Source organism: Lynx canadensis, chromosome A1 (assembly GCF_007474595.2).
Source record: "Lynx canadensis isolate LIC74 chromosome A1, mLynCan4.pri.v2, whole genome shotgun sequence".
In the NCBI taxonomy this organism is placed as follows: Eukaryota; Metazoa; Chordata; class Mammalia; order Carnivora; family Felidae; genus Lynx; species Lynx canadensis.
The window spans coordinates 204874585-204898775 of record NC_044303.2 but is presented as its reverse complement, the minus strand read 5'-3'; the positions used below and the strand labels follow the sequence as shown (position 1 = coordinate 204898775).

The 24191-nt window shown below is 39.2% G+C and overlaps 1 protein-coding gene across 1 annotated transcript in view; it reads left to right on the top strand.

Annotated features, from left to right (window-relative positions):
• NNT (nicotinamide nucleotide transhydrogenase) overlaps window positions 1–24191 on the top strand; it is a 94746-nt gene that overhangs the window by 6447 nt on the left and 64108 nt on the right. The window contains 5 exon segments of the mRNA XM_030330247.1: window positions 3987–4216; window positions 6507–6724; window positions 11126–11213; window positions 17602–17690; window positions 22650–22837. Of these exon segments, the coding sequence (XP_030186107.1) occupies window positions 3987–4216; window positions 6507–6724; window positions 11126–11213; window positions 17602–17690; window positions 22650–22837 (813 nt within the window).

Below are 24191 nucleotides of genomic sequence, written 5' to 3'. Positions count from 1 at the left end.
GCAGGTCAGAAGGAGAGGCTAAATGAGAGCTCCCTAAGCTGAGGGAGATCCCTTTATTATGCATTTTGTGCAATGACCCTCATAGCTCTCTGTACCTCATTGGCAAAAACTCAGACAGGCGGCAATTATTTAGCTGTAAGGGAGACTTGGACACAAAAGAGGTCCTTTATTCCAGATGGGGACAAACTCAACTAAAATTGGCATTCTGTTATTCAGGTGGAAGACTAGGATAGATACCTGTCTTTGCCACATAGAATAATGCCCTTCTTTTTAATTTAAGTTTGCAGGACTCTGGGCAATCAGAATCCCTACACTGCTATGCTTTTTGAGTTATGTTTGTCTTTAATAGATTTCACAGCCTCTTTTCTTGTTCTCATGTGACAAGTGACTGTTGGCAGGGTACCTGTCCCTGAGAGCCCTCAACTTTATCTTCAGATTTATTTCTATTTATTTTTATTTTTTTATTTATATTTTTTATGTTTATTTAGTTTTTGAGAGAGAGAGAGACACACACAGAGACAGAGAGACAGAGTGCAAGTGAGGGAAGGGCAAAGAGAGAGGGAGACACAGAATCCGAAGCAGGCTTCAGGCTCTGAGCTGTCAGCACAGAGCCTGATGCGGGACTTGAACTCACGAACTGCGAGATCACGACCGGAGCCAAAGTTGGATCCTCAACCAACTGAGCCACCCAGGCATCCCTCTTCAGATTTTTATTTTAGGTGTTTTAGAAAGCCAGCTTATCCAAGCATGATAAAATTGTGTCTAAGATAAAAGTAAGTAACTGCACTGAGGACATGAAAATTTTCCTTGTGAGTAAAAGCATGGACATCAAGATCTCTATATTGACTATGCAGGAGACTTTTAATTTGTAGTTCTTGACTATTTCCCAGATAATTACTTTTTATCTCTAAAAGATAGGGATTCTATTTTAAAAAATACATAACCGCAATTTCATTACCACATTGCAAAGCATGAAAAGTAATTCCAGTCAGTATTCGTATTTTTTCAGTTTCTGTTTTTACAGTTGTCTTATCCAAATAATGATCCAAACAGGGTCCACATGTTGTATTTGCATACTGTATCTCTCAGGTCTTTTTTGATCTCTGTTCTCCTTTTTTTTTTCTTTTTTCTTTATTTCTTGAAGAATGTAGTTGTTGCCCTGTAGAATTTCTCACATTCTGGGTTTGGCTGAATGAATTCCCTTCATATTATTTAACCAGTTTCTCTGTTCCTTGTGTTTTCTGTACCATTTAGCTAGACCTAGAGGCTTGGTTAGACTCAGGTTTGTTTTTGTTTTTGTTTTTTTTTTGACAAGAATACTTCATAGGTGGATGCTGTGTACTATCTGTGGCATTTCGTCAGGAAAATTGATCAGTGAGTTTAGATGTTGATATTCATCCATTATGGAGCTCCCATCAGTTTTTCACTCAAAGGCTATAACAGCCATTTAATGATCAACAACTAAATCCATGGTTTTATGGGGAGGGGGTTTGAAATGGTGATACACTATCATTTTATCTTCATTTATTAGCTAGAATTTTTCTATAAAGAAAAACTTTCCCTCTGTTATTTAGTTACCCTGAGGTTGTAGTGGTAAGGTGGGATAAATGTTTGGTTCTGTCCCATTCTTTATAGTTTTGGTAATAATCTCTTGGTTTTCTTAAAGTATTAGTTTTCTATTCAGCTGTAACAAGGTAACACAACTTCATACATACACGAATTTATTATCTTACACTGCTGGAGGCCAAAGTCTAGAATGGCTCTCACTAGGTTCACATCAAGGTGTCGGTGGGGCTGTCTGTATTCCTTCTGGAGACTTTAAGGGTGGTCTGTTTCCTTCCCTTGTCCAGCTTTTGGAAACTGCTTATATTCTTTGGCTCGTGGCCCCTTCTTCCATCTTCAAAGCCAGCAGCATAGCATCTTCAGACTACTATTTGACTCTGGCTCTTCTGCCTTCTTCTCTCACACTTAAGGACCCTTGTGAGTACAGTCAGCCCACCCAGATAATCCAGGCTAATCCTTATTTCAAGGTCATTTGATTAGCAACTCTAATTCCATCTGCTACCTTAATTCTCCTTTGCTGTGTATCCTGACACATTCATAGGTTCTGAGGATTAAAAGTGTGGACACCTATGGAATACCATTATTCTGCTTATCACACACCCGCTAAGGTTGGCCAATGAAGCTTTTAAAAAATATTTATTTTTTGAGTATCATAATGAACTCCTGCATTTTAACATCCTCAGATGTATTTTATTACATTGCAATTAATTATTCTTTTTCATGCTCAAATTGTTTCATATTTGGCCTTTCACGTTGGCTCCCGAACCTGTTTGATGGGACTTCATTTGTCTTTGGTGGCTTCTTTGACTTACTGTATATAGGGCCTAGGTAATTTGACCTTGTCAGATAAGTGAACTCCAGATGTTTATGTGATTTAACTTTGCACATCAATCTGGAATATTTTCCAGCTTTCTATTATTTTCCTCCCTCTCCTTCAAACAGAGGTTAAGGTTCACCACATGTTTGCCTTTGGCTTACTTTTAGTTATTACTGCTAATGGAGTATGGGGTTTAAGACTCTGTTTGAATGCAGGTATTTTTAGGTTGACTTACTTTCTCTAAGGCCTCAATATTGTTACTCTGTAGAGATAATTTGTTTTTTTATTATGTATTTTCAGAGTTTAGGTTGCTAGAGTAGATTTCCTGAACTTTGGTACAACATACAGAAACAGATTTTTTTTAAAAGAAAAGTCTATTTGTGCCTGCACGTTGAATAAAACAACAGAAGCAACTTTAGCTAAAATTGTTCAGAGCCATATATAAATACTTTATGTATTTTATACAGGCTCTTTTGGGTTACAAGGAACAGGATTGCATCAAGGTCCTATTTTGTGATGAGGGTTTATTGGGTGTATTCTTGGGAAGTACAGAAGCCTAGGAAACCCCTCATCTACTTCTAGGAAAAGTGGAATGGTATTCTGGATTCCATAGCTATGGCTCATCTTTCCTCTTTCTCTCGCCACTACTGATGTTTCTGCTACTGTTGCTGTAGACCTCCCTTTGTCTACCTTTAACCTCATGGCTGCTTACAAATAGCTTTTGTACCCTTTACTCCCCCTGTCCTTTTCTGTGGGTCTTGCATTCAGACACTCAGAGTACCTGAATGGGTTGGGTCATCACTGGCCAACATAGAGTGTCCTTGGGCAGTTCCTATGTAAGTCATCTCAGGGACTCTCTGGCCTATAGACTATTATCTTTGACCCAGCTGTTGATCCTTGGTCTTATTCGCTGTGGCCAAGAATGTAGGGTCTCAGGATACAACACTTGGAAATCTGTGAGGAATTGCCTGTGGCCAAATTGCCAGGAAGAAAACTTTGAGTGTAGCCAACAATGTGTTTAGTATAGGGTTGTTCTTCAAAACAGCTAATTAGTTCTGTCTTCCTTAAAGGTGAGGACAAGGAGACCATAAATCCCAGAGGATTAGTTTGAAGAGTGGAGTTAGCATTTTGATTGATCTCTCAACCCATTTTTTTCCTAAGAATAATCTAGTCATGTGCCTTGAAGAGAGCTATTTGGTTAAATGAAATATTTGGAATTTAAGAGAGTGGGCATAAATATTTCCCATTATTCAAAAAACTCAATTATGATTATGAATCAGGAATATTATTTTGAGCAGCAACTTGTGTGTTCAGTATATTTTGAACAGACTGCCCATTTTCATTTTTTGAACTGTTATTAAAACATTGTTTTTATGTTTTTTCTGAATTAATTTTTCTTTTTCTTTCTTTTTCTCTCTCTCTTTCCCTCTCCCATTCTTTTCTCCTTTTCTTTCTTCATTTCTTTCTCTCTTTCTTTTTCTCTTTCCCCCTTTCTCTCTCTCTCTCTCTCTCTCTCTCTTTCCTTCCTTCTTCTTTCTTTCTTTCTTTCTTTCTTTCTTTCTTTCTTTCTTTCTTTCTTTCTTTCTTTCTTCCCCTCACTTTGTAGGAATCCCATATAAGCAACTGACTGTTGGCGTCCCCAAGGAGATTTTCCAAAATGAGAAACGGGTGGCATTGTCTCCTGCTGGTGTTCAGGCCTTGGTCAAGCAGGGTTTTAGTGTTGTCGTGGAATCGGGTGCTGGCGAAGCTTCCAAGTTTTCTGATGATCACTACAGAGCAGCAGGTGCCCAGATCCAAGGGGCGAAGGAAGTGCTGGCTTCTGATTTGGTGGTCAAAGTAATTATTCCTTTCCACCCCTCATTTATAGCTCGCTTTTTAAAAAGTGTTCATGGAAAAATCATATTGTTATAACTCTTCATATTTTCAAACACTGCCTTTTCTCAGAGAAATGGTTGCATGTTGTGAATATTCTTCATAGTCTGGTAGAACTTTTATCAGGCAGTGTGATCTCTGTTTAACCATGAGAGTAGAAAAAGTGATCTTCCTTTTTAGATTTTCATGTGGAAATTCCCTTCTTATTGGCTAGGGAGAATTTGCACTTCATGATTCATACATATCCAGAATACCCACAGGTGAGTATTTAACTGCTACCAGAATGGAAAAAGGGCATGGGACTCCTCCTAGGACTGAACGTACCCTGATCTTCTGATATGTAGAAGGAACAGTGATTTAACTGACCTAAGTGCTATTTCTAGAGAGGGCAGGGCTGCCTTGGAGAAAGCGGCACGGGGCTGAGTAGAGACAGCCTTACCTACTTTAATGAAAGGTCTTAATGTGTAATAGAAATCTATGTGCTGAAGAGCTTCAGACATAAAATCTGAAGTAAAAAAAAATCATATGGAAAAAGGAAGGGACTATCACAAGTGTACCTTAGATAATTATTAGGGAGTAGCATTAGCCTAAATCCTAAGCCTTCTGTAGCCAAGACAAAGAGGGAGATAGGGATTGTAGTAGCATGATTATTAGGCAAAAAGAAGCTCCTCACTTGTTCAGGAAAGACCAGCTTTTTTTGGTATGTGTGTTAATTTGTAAGGGGCATCAATCATGTAACTGTTTTTTTTTTTGTTTGCTTTTTTTTTCTTTTTACATAAATTCTACTGAATAACTTGGTAGAGTAGTGATCTTTGCAGAAGACAAAACAATTTTTTGGTGTGGAAATTAACAGTGAAATTTATGGTATGTGGGGAAGTTGCAATTCAGCCAAAACTTTTAAAGTGTTTAGGTGTACAGATACTTGGTGATATAACTTAGTATAGTAAAAGAGCTTAGGGCAAATAGAAAAATGAGTATGATCCATTCCAACATATGCTCTAGGGATCAAAACCTTTTGAGATACCCCACAATAAAGGGTTAGTAGGGTGTATATAAGTTGTGGAAGCACTTTGTGTTCCTTTAGATCCGCAGTGTGTGTGAGCATGTTACAAGCACGGAGAAATCCTATGATATAATAACTTAGATAACTTTATACTTGCATTAGTAAACTATTTTTGAGTCAAGCCTGTTAATATCCTGGGGAACTAGTGATCCAAAAAGCACACTCAGGAAAACATTCTGTTGACTTAACTCACTCATATGCCAACAGTCTCAGCTGAGCATTTGATAAGGACCAGTAGGATTAATTCAAAGTTGACCTCTAATTTTCATTAAATATATATTTTAGATTCTCAATGAGGAAAAATAGACCTTGCCAGAGAGTCTTTTTAAGTTTATTTTAGAGACAGAGAGAAGAGAGAGGGAGGGAGGGAGGGAATGAATGGGGGAGGGGCAGAGAGAGAGAGGGAGACATAGAATCTGAAGCAGGCTCCAGGCTCTGAACTGTCAGCACAGAGCCTGATGTGGGGCTTGAACCCACAAATCGCAAGATCATGACCTGAGCCGAAGTCAGATGCTTAACCAACTGAGCCACCCAGGCGCCCCTAGAGAGTCTTAAAATCCAGAACCTTAATTAAAATCATATGTGTCACCAGATCAACAACTGAAATGGCAGTAACAAAGATGTTTCCTAGGTAAATGAGATGAAGTGCTATGAAATGAAAATATTGACCCAGTGTTTGTGTTTCTGTTTCCTTTAAAAATTTAAGTCCCTGAGCTATTGTTTTCTGGGCTTACTTGCCTAAAAGTGCTACTGCGAACTTAGAGCTAAGGACATGATACATGTTAATTGAAGATCGATTTTAAACTTGGATATAAAACACACCTTAAAAGCTCACAAATGAATCTGCTTATCTGAATGTGTTTCTGCAGAAACTTAGGAAGAGCTGGCAATGGTAAAGCCATGTTATGAGCCTTACTTAAAAATAAAATTTTGGGTGGGGGGAAACCTTCCAGAATGATAGCATGCTCTTTACTCAGATCAGTTCCTAGGTTGGTCATCAGTCAGAGGACAGATGGCAAAGATCTTGGTGCTCCTTACCTTGTTTAGGAATTTAGTCCAAACTTTATTGCTGAAAGATTACTTCTGGCCTATTATTTCAATCATGGCATGTCATTTAGATTGTCCTGTTTACTTAAAAATATGATAAAGGTATTTACATTATTAATCAGTGACTTGACTTTTTTTCCTCAGGTGCGAGCTCCCATGGTTAATCCAACATTAGGTGTTCATGAGGCCGACCTTTTAAAGACATCGGGAACATTGATTAGCTTTATTTACCCAGCCCAAAATCCAGACTTGCTAAATAAACTTTCTAAAAGAAAAACTACAGTTTTGGCGATGGACCAGGTTCCAAGAGTCACGATTGCTCAGGGATATGATGCGCTAAGCTCCATGGCCAACATTGCTGGGTATGTTGATTCCTTTCCATTTTGGTTTAACAAAGCACAGTGCTACTCTAGAAACATGCTCATTGTGACTCTTCTCTCTTATAGTGCTTTTACTTGTAATAATTGTTGGGGATAAAAGCTTTTTGAGAGTGCCCTTATTTATTTTTTTAATTAAAAAAAATTTTTTTTAATGTTTATTTCTGAGAGAGAGAGAGAGAGAGAGAGAGACAGCACAAGTTGGGGAGGAGTAGAGAGAGAGGGGACACAGAATCCAAAGCAGGCTCCCGGCTCTGACCTGTCAGCACAGAGCCTGATGCAGGGCTTGAACTCACAAATGATGAGATCATGACCTGAGCTGAAGTTGGAGGCTTCACTGACTGAGCCACCCAGGTGCACCAAAAGTGCCCTTATTTTTTAAGGCTCGGTTTATTATTTCATAGTTAAAAGAAATGACTTTTCATATTCTACTCTTCATGGGTAGAAGTCTTATTTCCTTCCACCAGAGCAAATGATTGTGAAATTATTTGTATGAGGAATAGATTGTCTTGCATGTATGTGTGTATATACGTGTATACACATGTATACATTAGGTAGAAATTGCTACTTTTTTTCTTAAAAAAATTTTTTTTTGATGTTTATTTACTTTTGAGAGAGAGAGACAGAGAGAGACAGAGCACAAGTGGGGGAGGGACAGAGAGAGGGAGACACAGAATCCAAAGCAGGCTCTGGGCTCTGAGCTGTCAGCACAGAGCCTGATGCGGGGCTTGAACCCACAAACCGTGAGGTCATGACCTGAGCCAAAGTCGGATGCTTAACCGACTGAGCGACCCAGGCACCCTGCTACTTTTTTTCAGATTTTATTTGAGACAATTGACATATAACATTGTGTAAATTTAAGGTATAAATATAATGACTTGATATATCAGTATATTGTGAAATGATTGCCACAGTAAGTTAGTTAACATAAATTGCTGTTTTTATAGGTCAAAAAAGGTCAGATATTGGCAGTTTCATATTGTTCAACCTGACACATACATATTAGCATTTACCATTTTAATTATGTTTTGCTTAGGTAAATTCATAAAATATTTAGCAAATAGGGAAAATGTCTGTATTTGGCAAAGTTCTACCTGGTGTCAAAACACGTATTAATAGGGGCACCTGGGTGGCTCAGTCGGCTAAGTGTCCAACTTCAGCTCAGGTCATGATCTCACTGTTCATGAATTTGAGCCCCACGTCAGGCTCTGTGCTGACAGCTCAGGGCCTGGAGCCTGCTTTGGATTCTGTGTGTCTCTCTCTCTCTGTACCCCCCTGCCCCCACTTATACCCTGTCTCTCTCTCAAAAATAAATAAATGTTAAAAAAGTTTTAAAAAATTATTACCCCCCCCCCCCCCCAAACCACATATTGATAACTGAGGGCTAACTACGTCCTCTTACCTTTGCCCGCCACTGCTGCGTTCCCACTTTACTGCCTGGAGAGCTGCGCTGAGAGGAGACTAAGGCCCCTCCTGCTCTGAGGAACAGGGCTCTGACTGAGCAATCACGCCTGCCCGGGGGGATGGGGTGTATCGTGTCGCTGACTGCCTAGAGAGTGGGAAAAATCTGGAAATTGAAGATGCTTATGAAATCAACTCCTCAGGAGATAGTTGAATTAGATTTTAAGCATGCAAACTGCTGATAGTGACAATTTGCTAATATGAATGAGGCACCAACAAATGAAAACGGTTAAAAAAAATCAAACAGCGCATGCAAGAGAGACTAACGTTAATAAAGCCTTTTATGGCCTGACACATGACCTGAAGGTTTTCTTAGGTTTTATAGCTTAGGTGTAGCATATCAGCTAGGCCAATAGATCAAATAGAGTCTACTTTGGGTTTCATTTTTGAAAGAAAAGCAGAAAACAAAAAGGACAAGCTAAAAACACATTTTGTTATCCTTACTATAATATAGCAAATGGTTGGTTTGAAGATATTTTTTGTGATATAAAGTATACACCAAAGGACAAAATAAATTTTTGCCATATTATTTTGTTTGTAGAAAAGTTACATTATGTATCATGGGACTTCAAAGATTTTCTTTTATTTTTTTTAAAGTTTACTTATTTATTTTGAGAGAGTGAGCAAGTACAGGGGAGGGGCAGAGAGAATCCCCAGCAGGCTCTGCACTGTCAGCCAGGAGCCTGATGCGGGGCTCGAACTCACGAACTGTGAGACCATGACCTGAGCCGAAACCAAGAGTTGGATGCCTAACTGAATGAGCCACCCAAGTGCCCTGAGACTTAAATGTTTTCTGTAGAAAACGTACAATGTGATCTTTGATTTTGTCTTGTGAAATGTAGAATATGAAAGGTTATCAAAGCCAGTGGTTCCAGCCCAGTGCTTTTTAGCCGTAGAATCTTTTGGGCAAATGACATATTATGAGGCAATATAAACAAATGCAATAAGAGCAGAGTGGCCTTAGTTGAACTGAGGGACGGAGGGGTGTCCAGAAACATGTTTGTTCTCTACCCCACCCAGTATGGCCCCAGAGTTGGCTGGAATTTGAACCTTTGGGGATCCATGGGACACAGTTTGAAGAATCGCTATCTTACATCCTGAGCTGATATATGCAAAGGGCATAGTTTGAGGTGCATCTTCTAGGATACTTATCCACACAGTACGTGATAAATCATTATCTAAGTCACACACACAGCCATATTACAGTGAAGACACGCTCCTTCCAGTTCATTCATGTCCATTCTGAGCTTTTTTTGCTGTCATCAAAAAGAGGCAAACTGTTATCACTTTTCCCCACTATCAACGTTTTCTTGTACATTCCTGTGTAACTCATCTCATTTTTGTTATTTGTTTCAGAATAGCAGCTGAATCTTTTAAAACATTAATTCCAAAATTTCTTACAGTGGCCTTTGAATCTTTATCATGTTTGGTTTTTTGAAAGTTTCTGTCACTTGGATTCAGAAGTAAGACTAACAAGTAACGTGGTCTCTAAAATATTGCCTTTCTGCTATAATATGATTTAAAGTCGTAGTGGTTACCATTATATGCTTTTGCATCAATTATTATATCAATATTATTTTCTAAAAAATATGGCCAGGAAAAAAATATGATCAGGGAAAGGTTTTATTGTCAGCAGGTAGATTTTAATAAATAGTTGCATTGTAATTTTAATTATAACGTGTTATAGTTAATGTGTAGAGGTGCCTTTTAAGGATAAAATGCTCTGAAAATGAAATTGGTATAATATATTAACAGTATCCTCGTAAGAAAAGATGGTATAAATGGTATATTTTACTTGTTTTTGCTGCACAGAATGTTTCTTTAGCCAAAAACACTAGTATTTACCAAACACTTATGAATGGCAGGCTTTGTGCTAAGTGCTTTACCTGCCTGGTCTCACTTAGTCCTCATAACAACACTAAGAGATGCTCTTTTTGTCCCCACTCTGTAGATGAGGAAACCAAGGATTAGGGACTTAGAGAAATTTACCCAAGGTCACAAAGCCAGTTAGTGGTAGAACTGGGCCCTGCACGGAGGTCACTGTGTCTCAAAATTCCATACTTTCAAATCTTAGCGATCAAGGGAAGTTTTTTTGTTTTGTTTTTTAATTTAATTTATTTATTTTGAGAGAGAGTGTGCACAAGTGGGGGAGGTGCAGAGAGACAGAATCCCAAGCAGGCTCTGCACCATCACAGTGGGTCTCGAACTCATGAACCAAATGGCGACTCATAACCTGAGCTTAAGTTGGATGTTTAACCAACTGAGCCACCCAGCTGCCTCAGGGGAAGTTTTTTGTTTGTTTTTTGTTTTCTGGTTTTTTTTTGGTTTGGTTTGAGGTTAGAATTTTATTATGTACAAGCATATAGCTATATCTCATTTCTTTTTCATTTTAAAGTTTTTCCCTATGACATAAATACTACATAATCATTAAAGAAAATTTGGACAATACAGTGTAGTAAAACAGAAAGTCTGAAGTGTCTGTAGTTTCAGCACTGGAAGAAAACCGTTGTTAGCATTTTTTTGGTCTTTCCTTCATTTCTTTTTTTACACCAACTGATCTTCTGCAGTGTTCATTCTGAAAAGGCCAGGGAACATCGTGGGTAAGAGTGTGCTTGTGGAGGTAGGATGCCAGCCAGGGTTAGGCTTGTGGTTCTGCCATTTGCTAGCCGAGTGACAGCAAGTCTCTTCCACTCTCTGTGTGTCTGTTTACTCACCTATAAAATGAAGGTAAAAACTGTACCTGTCTGTAGGATTGTGGAGGAGGTTAAAGGAGTAGTTATACATGTAGCACTCAGCGGTTTTTGACACATAGTAGGTACAATTTAAATGTTAGTGATTATCTTTGACTATTAAAGCTTCATTGGTGGCTTACAATAATATATTAGTCTAAGCTCTTTAATTTTATGGAAATATTTATTTTTTCAGCTACAAAGCTGTTGTACTAGCAGCAAATCATTTTGGACGGTTTTTTACTGGTCAGATCACAGCTGCTGGAAAAGTTCCTCCAGCTAAGGTAGGTAAAACTTTTAATGTTTCTTCAAATACGAATTATTTATAATTTTTTTAATGTTTATTTATTATCAAGAGACAGATACAGAGCGTGAACAGGGGAGGGGCAGAGAGAGGGGGAGACACAGAATCTGAAGCAGGCTCCAGGCTCTGGGCTGGCAGCACAGGGCCCAACGTGGGGCTCGAACCCACAAACCGTGAGATCATGACCTGAGCCGAAGTCGGACACTCAACCGACTGAGCCACCTAGGAGCCCCCATAATATGAATTATTTAAAGGTAAGGGTATGTGTAGTACTAAAATACAGTTATTTTAAAAGTTTTGTTCTGTGTTAACTTCACAGTGTTAACCCTGTGTATATTTGGTACAAATATATGATAAAGCCTCAAAGCTGTTTATGATTGCTTGACAAAAAAGAATTTTGACATTTCTGGAAGTTCTAGTTTTTTTTTTTGTTTTCTTTTTTACTTACTAACTTGAATTCTTAAAGGGGTTTTGGATAACTTGTTCTGTGTATGTAGGGTGTTTATTACTGATGTTTGAAAAAGCTTCAAGATACCATTCAGTAGATTCTTGATTTCCCAATGTTGTGACACTTGGTTCATGGAAAAGATTGTCTTAGTTTTGTAGATTCTAGATTTCCCAATTGTGACATTTTGTTCATAGAAAAGATTGTTTTAGTTTTTTCACTGGGCAGAGAGAGAGGGACAGAGAGAATCCCAAGCAGGCTCCCAGCTGATAGCGCAGAGCCTAACTTGGGGTTCCCTCCCACGAACCATGAGATCACTATCTGAGCCAAGGTCAAGAGTTGGACACTTAACCGACTGAGCCGCCCAAGCACCCCTTCACTTTTTTTCAAATATGGGTTAAGAGGACGGAAAAAGGGAGGTGGTGTATTTGGGTAATTGGCAAAGAGAATGCGTGTGGTTTCTTTAATGTAGATTGAAAGCAGAGAGGAGCAGTTGACGACAGGTTGGGATGGCTAGGTAAAAGAATAGATTATGTTATGACCCTTCAACATTACATATACTAATTGACCATATAAGCATGTTGTCTCGGTATAGAAAATAGGACTTTAAATGTTGTTCATCTATCTGAAGAGTATACTCTCTGCCTGTAGGCATAGGTTTACTCAGCTCTTCCTGCTCTTATGTACTTTGTTATATAAACCGAGAACGCACATGAAATAAATCTCCTAGAAAAAAATGAAAAAAAAAAAAAGATACTAGCAGCTTTGAGAAATAAATTGCTTTAAGAACAGGCCAGGTAAAGAAAATGCAAGTGCTTCGAGTGAATGCCAGAATACATAACAAGGAAGTTAGCAAACAACAACAGAGATGTGCTATGTGAAGTGACTATTTTTTTTTTAAGTTTATTTATTTAAGTAATGTCTACACCCAAGTGGGGTTCAAACTCATAGCTCTGAGACCAAGAGTCACATGCTCTTCAAGCTGAGCCAGCCAGGTGCCCCTGAAGTGATGACGTTTTGACTCCTTTGTCAGGATCATGGGAATGGGTCTGGCACTTACGGTGGCCAGAAGTTGAATGCTGGTTTTATTTTATTTTATTATTTTTAAAGTTTATTTGAAAGAGAGAGAGATCGAGAGCACGTGCGAGTATGCTTGTGCAAGGGATGGGTAGGGGGAAGGGGGAGAATCCCAAGCACAGTGAGGAACTCGATGAGGGGCTGGAACTCACAAACTGTGAGATTATGACCTGAGCTGCAATCTAGTTGGACGCTTAACCAACTGAGGCACCCAGGTGTCCCTGAATGCTGTTTTCAAACTGGCCAAATGCTTTGATGCACAAATCTGCTACTCAGTTTTGGTTAGACTCTTTCTCGAACTATGTGGAAGCTGAGAGGAAAGCTGTGAATATATAAGAGATTAAAAAGTGAAACAAAAGACCAGAGGCTTAAAGGAAGGAGAATCAATCAGCCCTTAAGAGGTAGAAAAGTGACTGTCTTTCCTGCGAATTTAAATTGCAGCTTCAAGGACTTTGGTTACATGTCAGAAATAGTTACATATTGAAGAATTAGACATTAGGTGAGTTTATCAAGGTAGATTGAAGAATACTTTATTTGACTTTTCTTTAAACACGGAAGGTTCTTACTTGTCTACAATGAGCTATCAGTTAGTTATTTGATGGCTTCCAATATGCCAGGCACTGCTCTAGGAGCTGGACTATGGGATGAACAAGGCAAAGGAGATCCCTGTCATTATGAAACTTACACTCTAGTAGGGGCCATGGTGAGGTGATAAATACATAATCTAATCAATAGGTGAGATCATTTTAAATATAAAAGAAATGAACAGGATGATAGGATAGTGAGTCATGGGAGCAAGCTGCTTTTGCTAGGTTGATGGGAAGGCTTCCATTTGACATTAGAACCGAGGCCTAATGGATGGTGCGAAAGAAACCAGGTATTTAGGATTTCAGAGGAGCAGCACGTAGGAAAAGGAACTTCCAAAGGAGCAGCACATATGAAGCCCTGAGATGGGAAAGAGCAGACTAAAGAAGGCTGTTGGTCTGGAGTGTGGTGAGCGATTGGAGATGATGGTGGAAAGGTAGGTTGGGGCTGGATGACGTTGAGCTTCTCTTACAGGTCTTGTTCACATTTTCTCACAGAGGAGGGAAGTGTCTGATTCAGGATTGTTTTGGAAAAACTCAGTTTTTTTTCAAATAGAACGCTTCACTTCTGACATTCTGGTCACCTAATATGTGGGGGTTTTCTCCACACAAAGCAATTCTGTGACACCAGCAGGGTGTGCTACAACTTAACTCTGTTCTAACACTGTCTACCTGGAGGTCGTGTCAGATCCCGCAGGTGAAGGGCTAGTCCCACGAGACTGCCTTCTCCCCGCTTCACATGACATTCGCAAGCTCAGGTTGTTGCCTGTGCCTCTGACAGATTGACTATAAATCATTTGGAGGTTCCCACGACTCCCTCCTTAGGTTCGGTTAATTTGCTAGAACTCAGAGCTCAGGAAAATAGTTTCCTTACTGTTTACCAGTTTGTTATAGAAGGATATGATAAAGGATACAGGTGAACACCCAGATGGAGAAATGCATGAGGCAAGGGATGTGGGAAGGGGCATGGAGCCCTCCTTGGACACACTACTCTCCCTGCACCTCCGTGTGTTCACCACCCTGGAAGCTTTTAAACCTTGTACTTTGGGAATTTTTTATATGGAGACTTCATCACATGGGAACAATGGATGATTAACTCCTTTTCCAGCCCTTTCTCCTCTCTCTGGAGAATGGGAGGTGGAACTGAAAATTCTCAGCTGCTAACCATGGGCTTTCTGGTGGTCACCTGTCATCCAGGAGCGAACCAGGAGTCAACTCATTAGAACAAAAGACACTGCTGTCACCCTCAAAATTCTAAGGGATTTAGGAACTCTATCACTAACTGGGGTCAAAGACCAGATATTGGAACAAAAAAATGTTCCTGCTGCTCTTGGTTTTAGGAGTTCTGTGTCAGGAACTGGGGACAGAAACTAATATACATATATATTCTATTATCTCACGAGGATTTAAAAAAGCCATCTGGAAGTTCTATGGGCGAATGGATAGTAGGGGGAAGAGTGAAGGCAAGGCCTGTTCAGGATTGATTGCTGAAATAGTACCCTGGGAAGGTAGTGGCAGTAAAGATGTAGAGAAGGGGGTGGATTGGGAGATCTTTGGGGGTTAACTCCAAGAGTACTTGCTGAGGGATTGGAGGTAGAAATGTGCAAAGGGAGGGCACAAGATGACCTCCCTGTTTTGGCTTGAATGGTTATGTTGCACAGTTAGTGCCCTTAACTGAGATGGGGAGGTCAGGCGGAAGAACAGGTTAACTGACTGGAAATTAAGAACATTCCTAAAGGTCATTCCTTTCCCATGACCTTTCCCCTATTTTCTGAGTATATGTCTGTGTTGTGCCAGTTAGCAGTCAGTGCTTTATATCCCATCATTTAATGTAACTGCCTTCTGGGAAGGTTTTTTAACTGTGTTATTGCAGATACTAAGCAACTTGCTCAAAGTTACCCAGAACTAGTTGGTAGCCGATTCGGGATTTCACTCCGATTCTTAACCTCTGTCTTTTCCTTCACCCCATCCTGGAGAGAAAAAGTAAACTCCTGTTGTCAGATCTACCTGGCTTTATTATTGTGTGATTCTGCCTTTTAAATTATGAGGTCTTTTGTTATTTCTATTCAGGGTAACTTGGTCTATTCCTGTGATTTTTACTTATTTTATTTTTATTTCACATTTTCATTGTATGGAGCAAGGTTGGTGCCTTGGATCCCAGAGCCAGCTTGTTCCCTGTGCTCCTTCTTTGTCCCCTTCCCTGTAGCTTAACACCCTCCCCTGTGACCTTCACCATCTAGATCAATTCACATGATCTCGGAGACACTACTTAGAGGTCACTGGAGTATGGTTTGACTAGCCTTTTTTTTTTTTTTTTTAAAGACAGAAGTCTTTTTTTTTTTTTGAGAGAGAGAGAGCACGCAAGTGAGAGCAGAGAGAGAGAATCCTGAAGTGGGGCCTCGAACTCACAAACTGTGAGACCATGTCTTGAGCTTAAGCCAGATGCTTAACCGACTGAGCTACCCAGGCACCCCTTGACTAGCCTTCTTAAAGAGGTGGAAGGAGGGGCGCCTGGGTGGCTCAGTCGGTTAAGCGTCCGACTTCGGCTCAGGTCATGATCTCACGGTCTGTGAGTTTGAGCCCCGCGTTGGGCTCTGTGCTGACAGCCTGGAGCCTACTTCCGATTCTGTGTCTCCCTCTCTCTGACCCTCTGCTGTTCATGCTCTGTCTCAAAAATAAATAAACATTAAAAAAATAATAATAAAAAAAAGAGGTGGAAGGAGATGTGGGCATGATGGGTAGGTGGGAATTTATAAGCTTCACTGTTTTCTGTGGGTGGCTTTTTTCCTTTTCTTTCTTTTTTTAAACAGCAACAAGGAGTTGCCTCAATTGACTGGGAAGTATAATAGAACTTTTCTCTGAAAGGCCCATTCCGGACTGGAGACAACATTGCTCTTATTGTGTTTCTTAGAAGGCCGGGAGACTCTTGTTTCTGAGAAATTCTTTGGTTTTCTTGGCTCTAACTGTTCAATGGTTAGGGAGATTAGTTGTGTTGCTTTGGTCATTCAGATTGGTTCAAAATTAGATAGTTGGTCATCTGCTATTCTTTCAGAAGCATTTGAACTCAAAATAGAAGGTAGACATTTTATCAAAGTTGTATCCATCTTTGAAACTTATTTTGATATTTTGTGAACATAGAGGAACCTTAACATTTGTGAGGGGAGAGATAGCTAGAATGCTGCGCTAGGAGTTTATTTCAGTGCAGGTAGCTTTTACACACTGAGAAAGACCTGTTAATCTATTTTTCTTTAACGGTTACCTTATTTAATTTTTTTTTTTTTTTTTTTAATTTGAGAGAGGGAGAGAGCACATGTGTGAGCACAAAAAAGAGGGGCAGAGGGAGAGAGAGAATCTTAGGCTCCATGCTCAGTGTGGAGCCGGACATGGGGCTTGATCCTATGACCCTGGGATCATGACCTGAGCCAAAATCAAGAGTCTGATGCTTAACTGACTGAGCCGCTCAGGCTCCTCAAGACCTGTTAATCTTTAACACGTATAATCCCCATTGTGCTGTATGTGGCTTCCACACCGAGTTGCTGGTTGTCAGACTTCTTAGTGAAGGTTGTGGGCCTTTGCCAGCAGTCATTCCTTTGATAAATTTTTAAAAACAGCGGAGGTTCAGATAAAATGTTGTCTATCCACTCAGTATATTTGAGGGCTGATCACCACTGCCGGCACCACCTGGTGTATTATTGAATGCTGTGTACCAGGTGCTGATAGTTATTAGCTGATGATTTTTCATAGCCAGTTGATAATGAACTTTTTAAAAAACATACCGTTCTGGGGCGCCTGGGTGGCGCAGTCGGTTAAGCGTCCGACTTCAGCCAGGTCACGATCTCGCGGTCTGTGAGTTCGAGCCCCGCGTCAGACTCTGGGCTGATGGCTCGGAGCCTGGAGCCTGTTTCCGATTCTGTGTCTCCCTCTCTCTCTGCCCCTCCCCCGTTCATGCTCTGTCTCTCTCTGTCCCAAAAATAAATAAACGTTGAAAAAAAAAATTAAAAAAAAAAACCATACCATTCTGGGGCACTTGGGTGGCTGAGTCGGTTAAATGTCCATCTTTGGCGCAAGTCATGATCTCACGGTTCGTGGGTTCAGCCCCTCAATGGGCTCTGTGCTGACAGCTCGGAGCCTGGAGCCGGCTTCTGTTTCTGTGTCTCCCTCTCTCTCTGCCCCTCCCCCACTTGCACTCTGTTTCTCTCTCTTTCAAAAATGAGTAAACATTAAAAAAAAATGGAAACATACCGTTCTGCCTTTTCCCCTAGATTCTGATAGTTGGTGGTGGTGTTGCTGGGCTGGCTTCTGCAGGTGCAGCGAAGTCTATGGGTGCTATTGTTCGAGGATTTGACACCAGGTAAGTGCTCTTTGAGTGACTGCTGTTAAGGTGAAAACATTTTGTTTCAGGTGGATATTATGCTGTCTTTGGAATTTATAAATGGAAGTTTCACATTGAAAACTGCTTTACAAGCTCTTGACATTTCAAAATGTTTCTACTTCTTCCAAGTTAACTCAAAGTAGAAAAATATTATCTAGTGGGAAAAAATATCTAAGGACCCAGACTCCATTCAGCAGAAATAATTTAAAAAGCAGAAGAATTGAAAACAAACAACTCCTATTCAGTTTTCTTTATGTGGATTAGCAGTGGGACCAGAATTATTCCCATCCTGAGTTTGTAATCTGTTGCTCTGCAGATTGCATTTACAAGTCAGGGAGGACATGAACCAAGATGTCTGTGAGTTAGAGGAGAGTGGTATAGGAGATATTTTGGGGACACCTGGCTGGCTCAGTCACTAGAGCATGTGACTCTTGATCTTGGGGTCATGAGTTTGAGCCCCACGTTGGGCATTGGGTTTCCTTAAAAAAAAAAAGTCAGCATAGGAGGTATTTTGGAAAACAGACTGGGGGGCAGAGGGTGGGGAGAGGTATGCTCTGCATTTTGATGGAAGCAAATAAAGCTGATTGGGCAATAGTGGAGCCCCTAGGAGAAAATACTCAATTATGTTCATTGCATAATACTTTAAAGCAGACATACCAACATTTTCTAGAATTCTTTAAAGAAAAGTTTGATTAAAATTGTTCTTCATTTCAGAAGATATTAGATGCTGGATTTTATTAAATGCTTATTGAGAATTGTTGTTATTTTTATGTATGAATACTATTTCAAGGTTAAAATGCATAGTTCTTCATTATCAGCTGAGATCAGTAGAGGAATAATACTGCTGCTAATCTTGAATATAGAATGATCAGAAAAATGTGCAGCCATTCAAATTTGGAAAGAATGTGACTTTCTGGAGTAAGGAATGTTCCATAGAATATGATTTACAGGGCTTACGTGGAGTTTAGAGAAGTGATGTACTGATAAAAAGCTGTCCTGCTGAAATGAGAAAAGGCTTTTCTGCAATAACGAGGATGCATGCCAAGGATAGCCAGTGTTAAGCATGTTATTTGTGCTTTTAATTTTTAATGTTTGTTGATGTGAAGTTTTTGAAGACATCCAAACCTGGAGAGAGGAGGTTGTGCAAGTTTTCAGTGTAGCGACAGTAGCATTAATGTGGAAATGTGCATATTTGACTTAGAGATGATTTGAAACTTGGTGTTGGGTCAGCTGCTGAGAATTTATTGTGTATTTTGATGTCATTGGTTTAGATAGTGTACAGATCTGATAGCTAGAGGATGGCTGTTGCTTAACTCCATTTTTATTTACCATTTACTAGGATAGCTCAAGTACACAATGAAGAAAGATGTGGCTGAACTATATAATCCTTTTCTAAGGATTATACATACCTCAATCACTATTTTGAGAGTAGGGGTTGGTATCATAAATATGAAATCCAAACACATTAGGAAACACATTTGATTATAAATTCTTGTTGGAAGACTGAACAGTATATATTTTCAGATAAACATCCTAAAAACTTAAGGACAACTCATTGCTCATCAATATTAAAAGAGTGTGATTTTTAAATTTTTTCAAACAATAGCTAAGAGATTCCCCTGGTAACAATAGTGAGCATCCTACCTAATGCCTGTGTCACAAAGTTTAGAAATATAATAGCTTTACTTTATTTTTCTTTTTGTGTATGTGTGTGTTCCAATAAAGCTTTATTTACAAAAACAATTGGCAAGTCAGGAGCTATAGTTTTCAGACACCTGTACTAATGTTTACTCTCTTCCAGGCATTGTGCTATCTGCTTTGTTTTATTTGTTCTTTACAAACACTCAGGGCACCTGGGTGGCTCAGTTAGTTAAGTGTCTTGTTTTTGGCTCAGGTCATGATCTCAAGGTTGTGAGACCAAGCCCTGCTTCTGGCTCTGCACTGGGCGTGGAGACTGCTTAAGATTCTCTCTCTCCCTCTGCCCCTCCACTGCTTGTGCTCTCTTTCTTTCTCAGAAATAACAACAAAAAAACCTATGATGTGGGGATGATTAGCTCTATTTTACATACTATAGACATATCAATTTTATAACATTCAGTTTCCTTTCTTATCATAAAACTAATACATGCTTATTCCCCCAATTCAAAAAAAAAAAACATTAAAAAGTACAAAAAGTGAAAATAAAATAGCCTATTCCCTGGAAAGAACTGTGAACAGTATATATTGTCTTTTCTACACATTAACTAAAAATGTAATTTTACTAACAGTACTATTTTAACTGGCTTTGTTTTTACTTAGCAGTTAATTGTGAAGATCTTGACTTACCTACAAACATATTTAATGGCTGCATAGGATTCCACTGTGTGGAAGTAGAGTGACTTCTTTAATTAGTCTTCTATAATGGACATTTTCACTATATATAAACAATACTGTATATATGTTTATGTAAGAACATATGTATTTGGAGATAGTTCATTATTTCCTTAGGATAAATTCCTAGAAATGAAATTTTGGGGTCAAAAATATTCACATCTTACTTACATTTTGATACATTATAATAGTTTTAAGTGATAATTATTTTGAGGGCAGAGATTCTAACATAGCATTTATGTTTCTGATTATTTATACATGTCCATTATTGAAAAATACAGAGAAACATCAGAAAATGAAAATACCTTTATAATTCTACCAGCTAGATCCAATTGCTAATGATTTTTTTGGTATCATTTCTTATAGATATTTATGCAGATACCCTTTGAATGAAATTGTGATCACTCTGTGATCACTCACACATACATATAGGTCATTTTAAATTCATCTTATTTCATTAAAACTAGTATACATTTTTTAAACTTTGTAAACAGCAGTATCCTTTTGGCTGTAAGGAATAGAAAACACCAATTCAGACTGGCTTAAACTCTAAATAAATGTATTAGCTCTTTTAAATGAAAATCCATGGGAAGGAGTCCCTTTTCACATTCGAGTCAGCAGTTCATTGGTGCCGTCCAGCACCGGGTTCTTTCTGTCCTCTCGGCTGTCCTCAGCTTTGGCGAATTTCCCTGTGTCACAAGTTGGCCTTCCTGGGCAATCAGGACTACAAGCTTCCTTGTTCAAGCCAGCAGAAAGGGTGAGAACCTCTTGCTGAATCATGTCCTACCCTTTGTGTCCTCTCTCTGACCATGACTGTTGCTTGGGACTGATGGCCTCAGGCCACGGTTTCCCAAACTTCCCTGATGGCCAGAATTACCTGCAGCTCTTGCTAAAAATAAAGCTTCTGGCCTCTCCCCTGGAGATTGTAATTCAGTGGGTCTGGGAAGGGGTCGATGTCATTAGTGGGGTTTGGGATTCACTATCGTGGGATAGGGGTTGGTAAGTTAAACGCACTTTCCACCACAGAACTGAGATCTTTGTTGGCTCTGGTTTTCCAACTAGTACACGGTGCATGGCTAGAGCTTATTTTTTTTAAACTGAATGTATTTTTATATAGTTTGAATGTGTTGGCTGTTCACATTTTAACATACACTATTTATAGGTTGCTTTTTTCAAACACAATTTAATGAGGACTAGGAACAAAAATCACTTTATTAAAATATTTCTAAGAGTCCATTATATGAGAGAAGTCCCCATAAGTCAGAACACTTACAAATGAAAATCTCAACCTGAGTGATTGGAATGAAGTCAAATCTTAACGTAGGTCACAGCTCATGTCATCATTGACAATGGAGGCCCAAGAAACATAATTGATTATTGGAGTTATCAATAGTGAAATTCCTTTTGCAACTGAACTAAGTAGAAGTTGGAATTCCTTATAATTTTTATTTTTCCAGAAAAAAAAAGTTATAGAAGTGGTATGCACTTCTGGAGATAATTGAAATAGTCCAGTCAAAGATATCAAAAGAAAATCTCCAGTTTTGAAGATAGACAGTTCGTTCTTCTTAAAACTCAACACCCAAAAAATAAATAATCCAATTAAAAATTGGGCAGAAGACATGAACAGACATTTTTCCAAAGAAGACATCCAGATGGCCAACAGACACATGAAAAGAGGCTCAACAGCACTGATCATCAGGGAAATACAAATCAAAACTACGGTGAGATACCACCTGACACCTGTCAGAATGGCTAAAATCAGTAACACAAGAAACAACAGGTGTTGGTGAGGATGTGAAGAAAAAGGAACCTTCTTGCACTGTTGGTGGGAATGCAAACTAGTGCAGCCACTCTGGAAAACAGTATGGCGGTTCCTCAAAAAATTAAAAATAGAAGTACCCTATGATCCAGCAATTGCACTACTAGGTATTTACCCAGAGAATATAAAAACACTAATTTAAAGGGATACATGCACCTGATGTTTATAGCAGCATTATTTACAATAGCTAAGTTATGGAAATAGCCCAGTGCCCTTTGACTAATGAATGGATAAAGATGTGGTATATGTGTACAATGGAATATTATTCAGCCATAAAAAGAATGAAATCTTGCCATTTGCAACAATATGGATAGAGCTGTATTAAGCTAAGTGAAATAAGTCAAAGAAAGACAAATACCATATGATTTCACTCATATGTAGAATTTAAGGAACAAAAAACAAGCAAAGGGAAAAGAGAGAGAAGGAGGGGTAAACCAAGAAACAGACTGTTAACTATAGCGAACAAACTGATGGTTACCAGAGGGAAGGTAGGTGGCAGGGGGATGGGTGAAACAGGTAATGGGGATGAGGAAGTGCACCTTTTGTGATGAGCACAGGGTGTTCTATGGAAATGTTGAATCACTGTATTGTACACCTGCAGCTGATATTACACTGTTATGTTAGCTAACTGGAATTCGAATAAAAACTTAAAAAAAACCCCAACCCCCCAAATATGTATGTAAATAATGATCTCTATTTCTGCATTAAGGGCCTGAAATAACCCCTGCTTTCCCTTCAATAATCACCAGAGCTGCAGCTTTGGAGCAGTTCAAGTCTCTTGGTGCTGAGCCCTTGGAGGTGGACTTGAAGGAATCTGGTGAAGGACAAGGAGGATATGCGAAAGAGATGTCCAAAGAGTTCATCGAAGCTGAAATGAAGCTCTTTGCTCAACAGTGCAAGGAGGTGGATATCCTCATCAGCACAGCCCTTATTCCAGGTGTGTCATTAAGCCCGGGGTCATCAAAAGCACTTTCACTGATGATATTTTAAAATGAGGGTGAGAGTTGTTCAACATGTGAATTGCTTTAAGTAAAGATTAATTTACTTTCTAGGAATTGAGAAAGCATATGAAAGGCAGAAAAGACCAAAATCACTGTAGCCTGTAGAGAAAAATGATCGTTAATAATGCGATATGTTTTTGTTCAGTCTTTTTTTCCCATGTATTTTTATCTAGCTGTGTTCATAGGTCATATTCTGTGTACAAAATTCTATTTGTAAGCAATTTCCTGTTTACACCTTTGATAAATTGGTTCTTAATTTATTTCTGTTCTCTTTGTTAAGATACAATGTTCTTATTGTAGGACATTCAAACAGGACTGAAAAATATGAAGAACAAAAGTACAGACCTAAAATTCCACCAGAGATGGCTGTTACTAATATTTTAGCCATTTTCCCATGCATGAGAGAGGGACTTTGCGTGTGTGTGTGTGTGTGTGTGTGTGTGTGTGTGTGTTTGTGGAATTTCTGGTATATATTTTTTACTGAAGGATATGGCACTTTATCACTTTTTAATTATTTCCTTTGGCATATTTGGTCTTTGCAACCAAATTGTAAGCTTTTTGATGGCAGGAATTACTTTTCAGTCCTTTGCCACATCCTCTTCTAAAGAATATTCTTCATTCAGTAGATGATTGATGCCAAATCAGTAAGCTCTTATTAATCAGTAAAGAGTAACTTGACCTAGCAAGATTTGGGAGTGAAAAACATTCCACCTTTTTTCCTCCTTTCCTTCTGCTATTGAATGATGAATACCATGCTGACTCTAATATTTTCCTTTCTGAAAGGAAGTGGGCCAGATAATGAGAGTTTACAGGGCTAATGGTTACTTGTGTCAGATCTTACTAAAGGAGACTTGCTTTCTCTGGGGGACTGTGGAACATTAGAAGTTGCTTTGTCATGAGACCATGGGAGAGGAGAAATTCTCTTCTGTCATCTTCCCCCAAGCCCCAGTCTGAATAATATACAAGCAAGGGCAGGAAGATGATTGACATCATATCTATGAGCTTGTGGGGGAAAATACGTCCCTCAAGCTCTTCTTTCTGTCCTGTTTACCTGAGTGATACCAGATAGGTAAGCTGGGCTCTCAAGACAACCAGCATCCCACCAGAGCTGGCTACGTGAAGCAGACTGGACAGGCTCGTGACATGGCTCAGCCCATAGAAGAATCTGTGAGTGTAGAAATGAGTCTCGGTCGGTCACTGGAGGCGGAATGCAGATCAATCAGGCAAGCCAGGGGCTCAGGGTGATATTTTGAAATCTGCCGGCTATGATAGGACTCATGAACAAGCAGT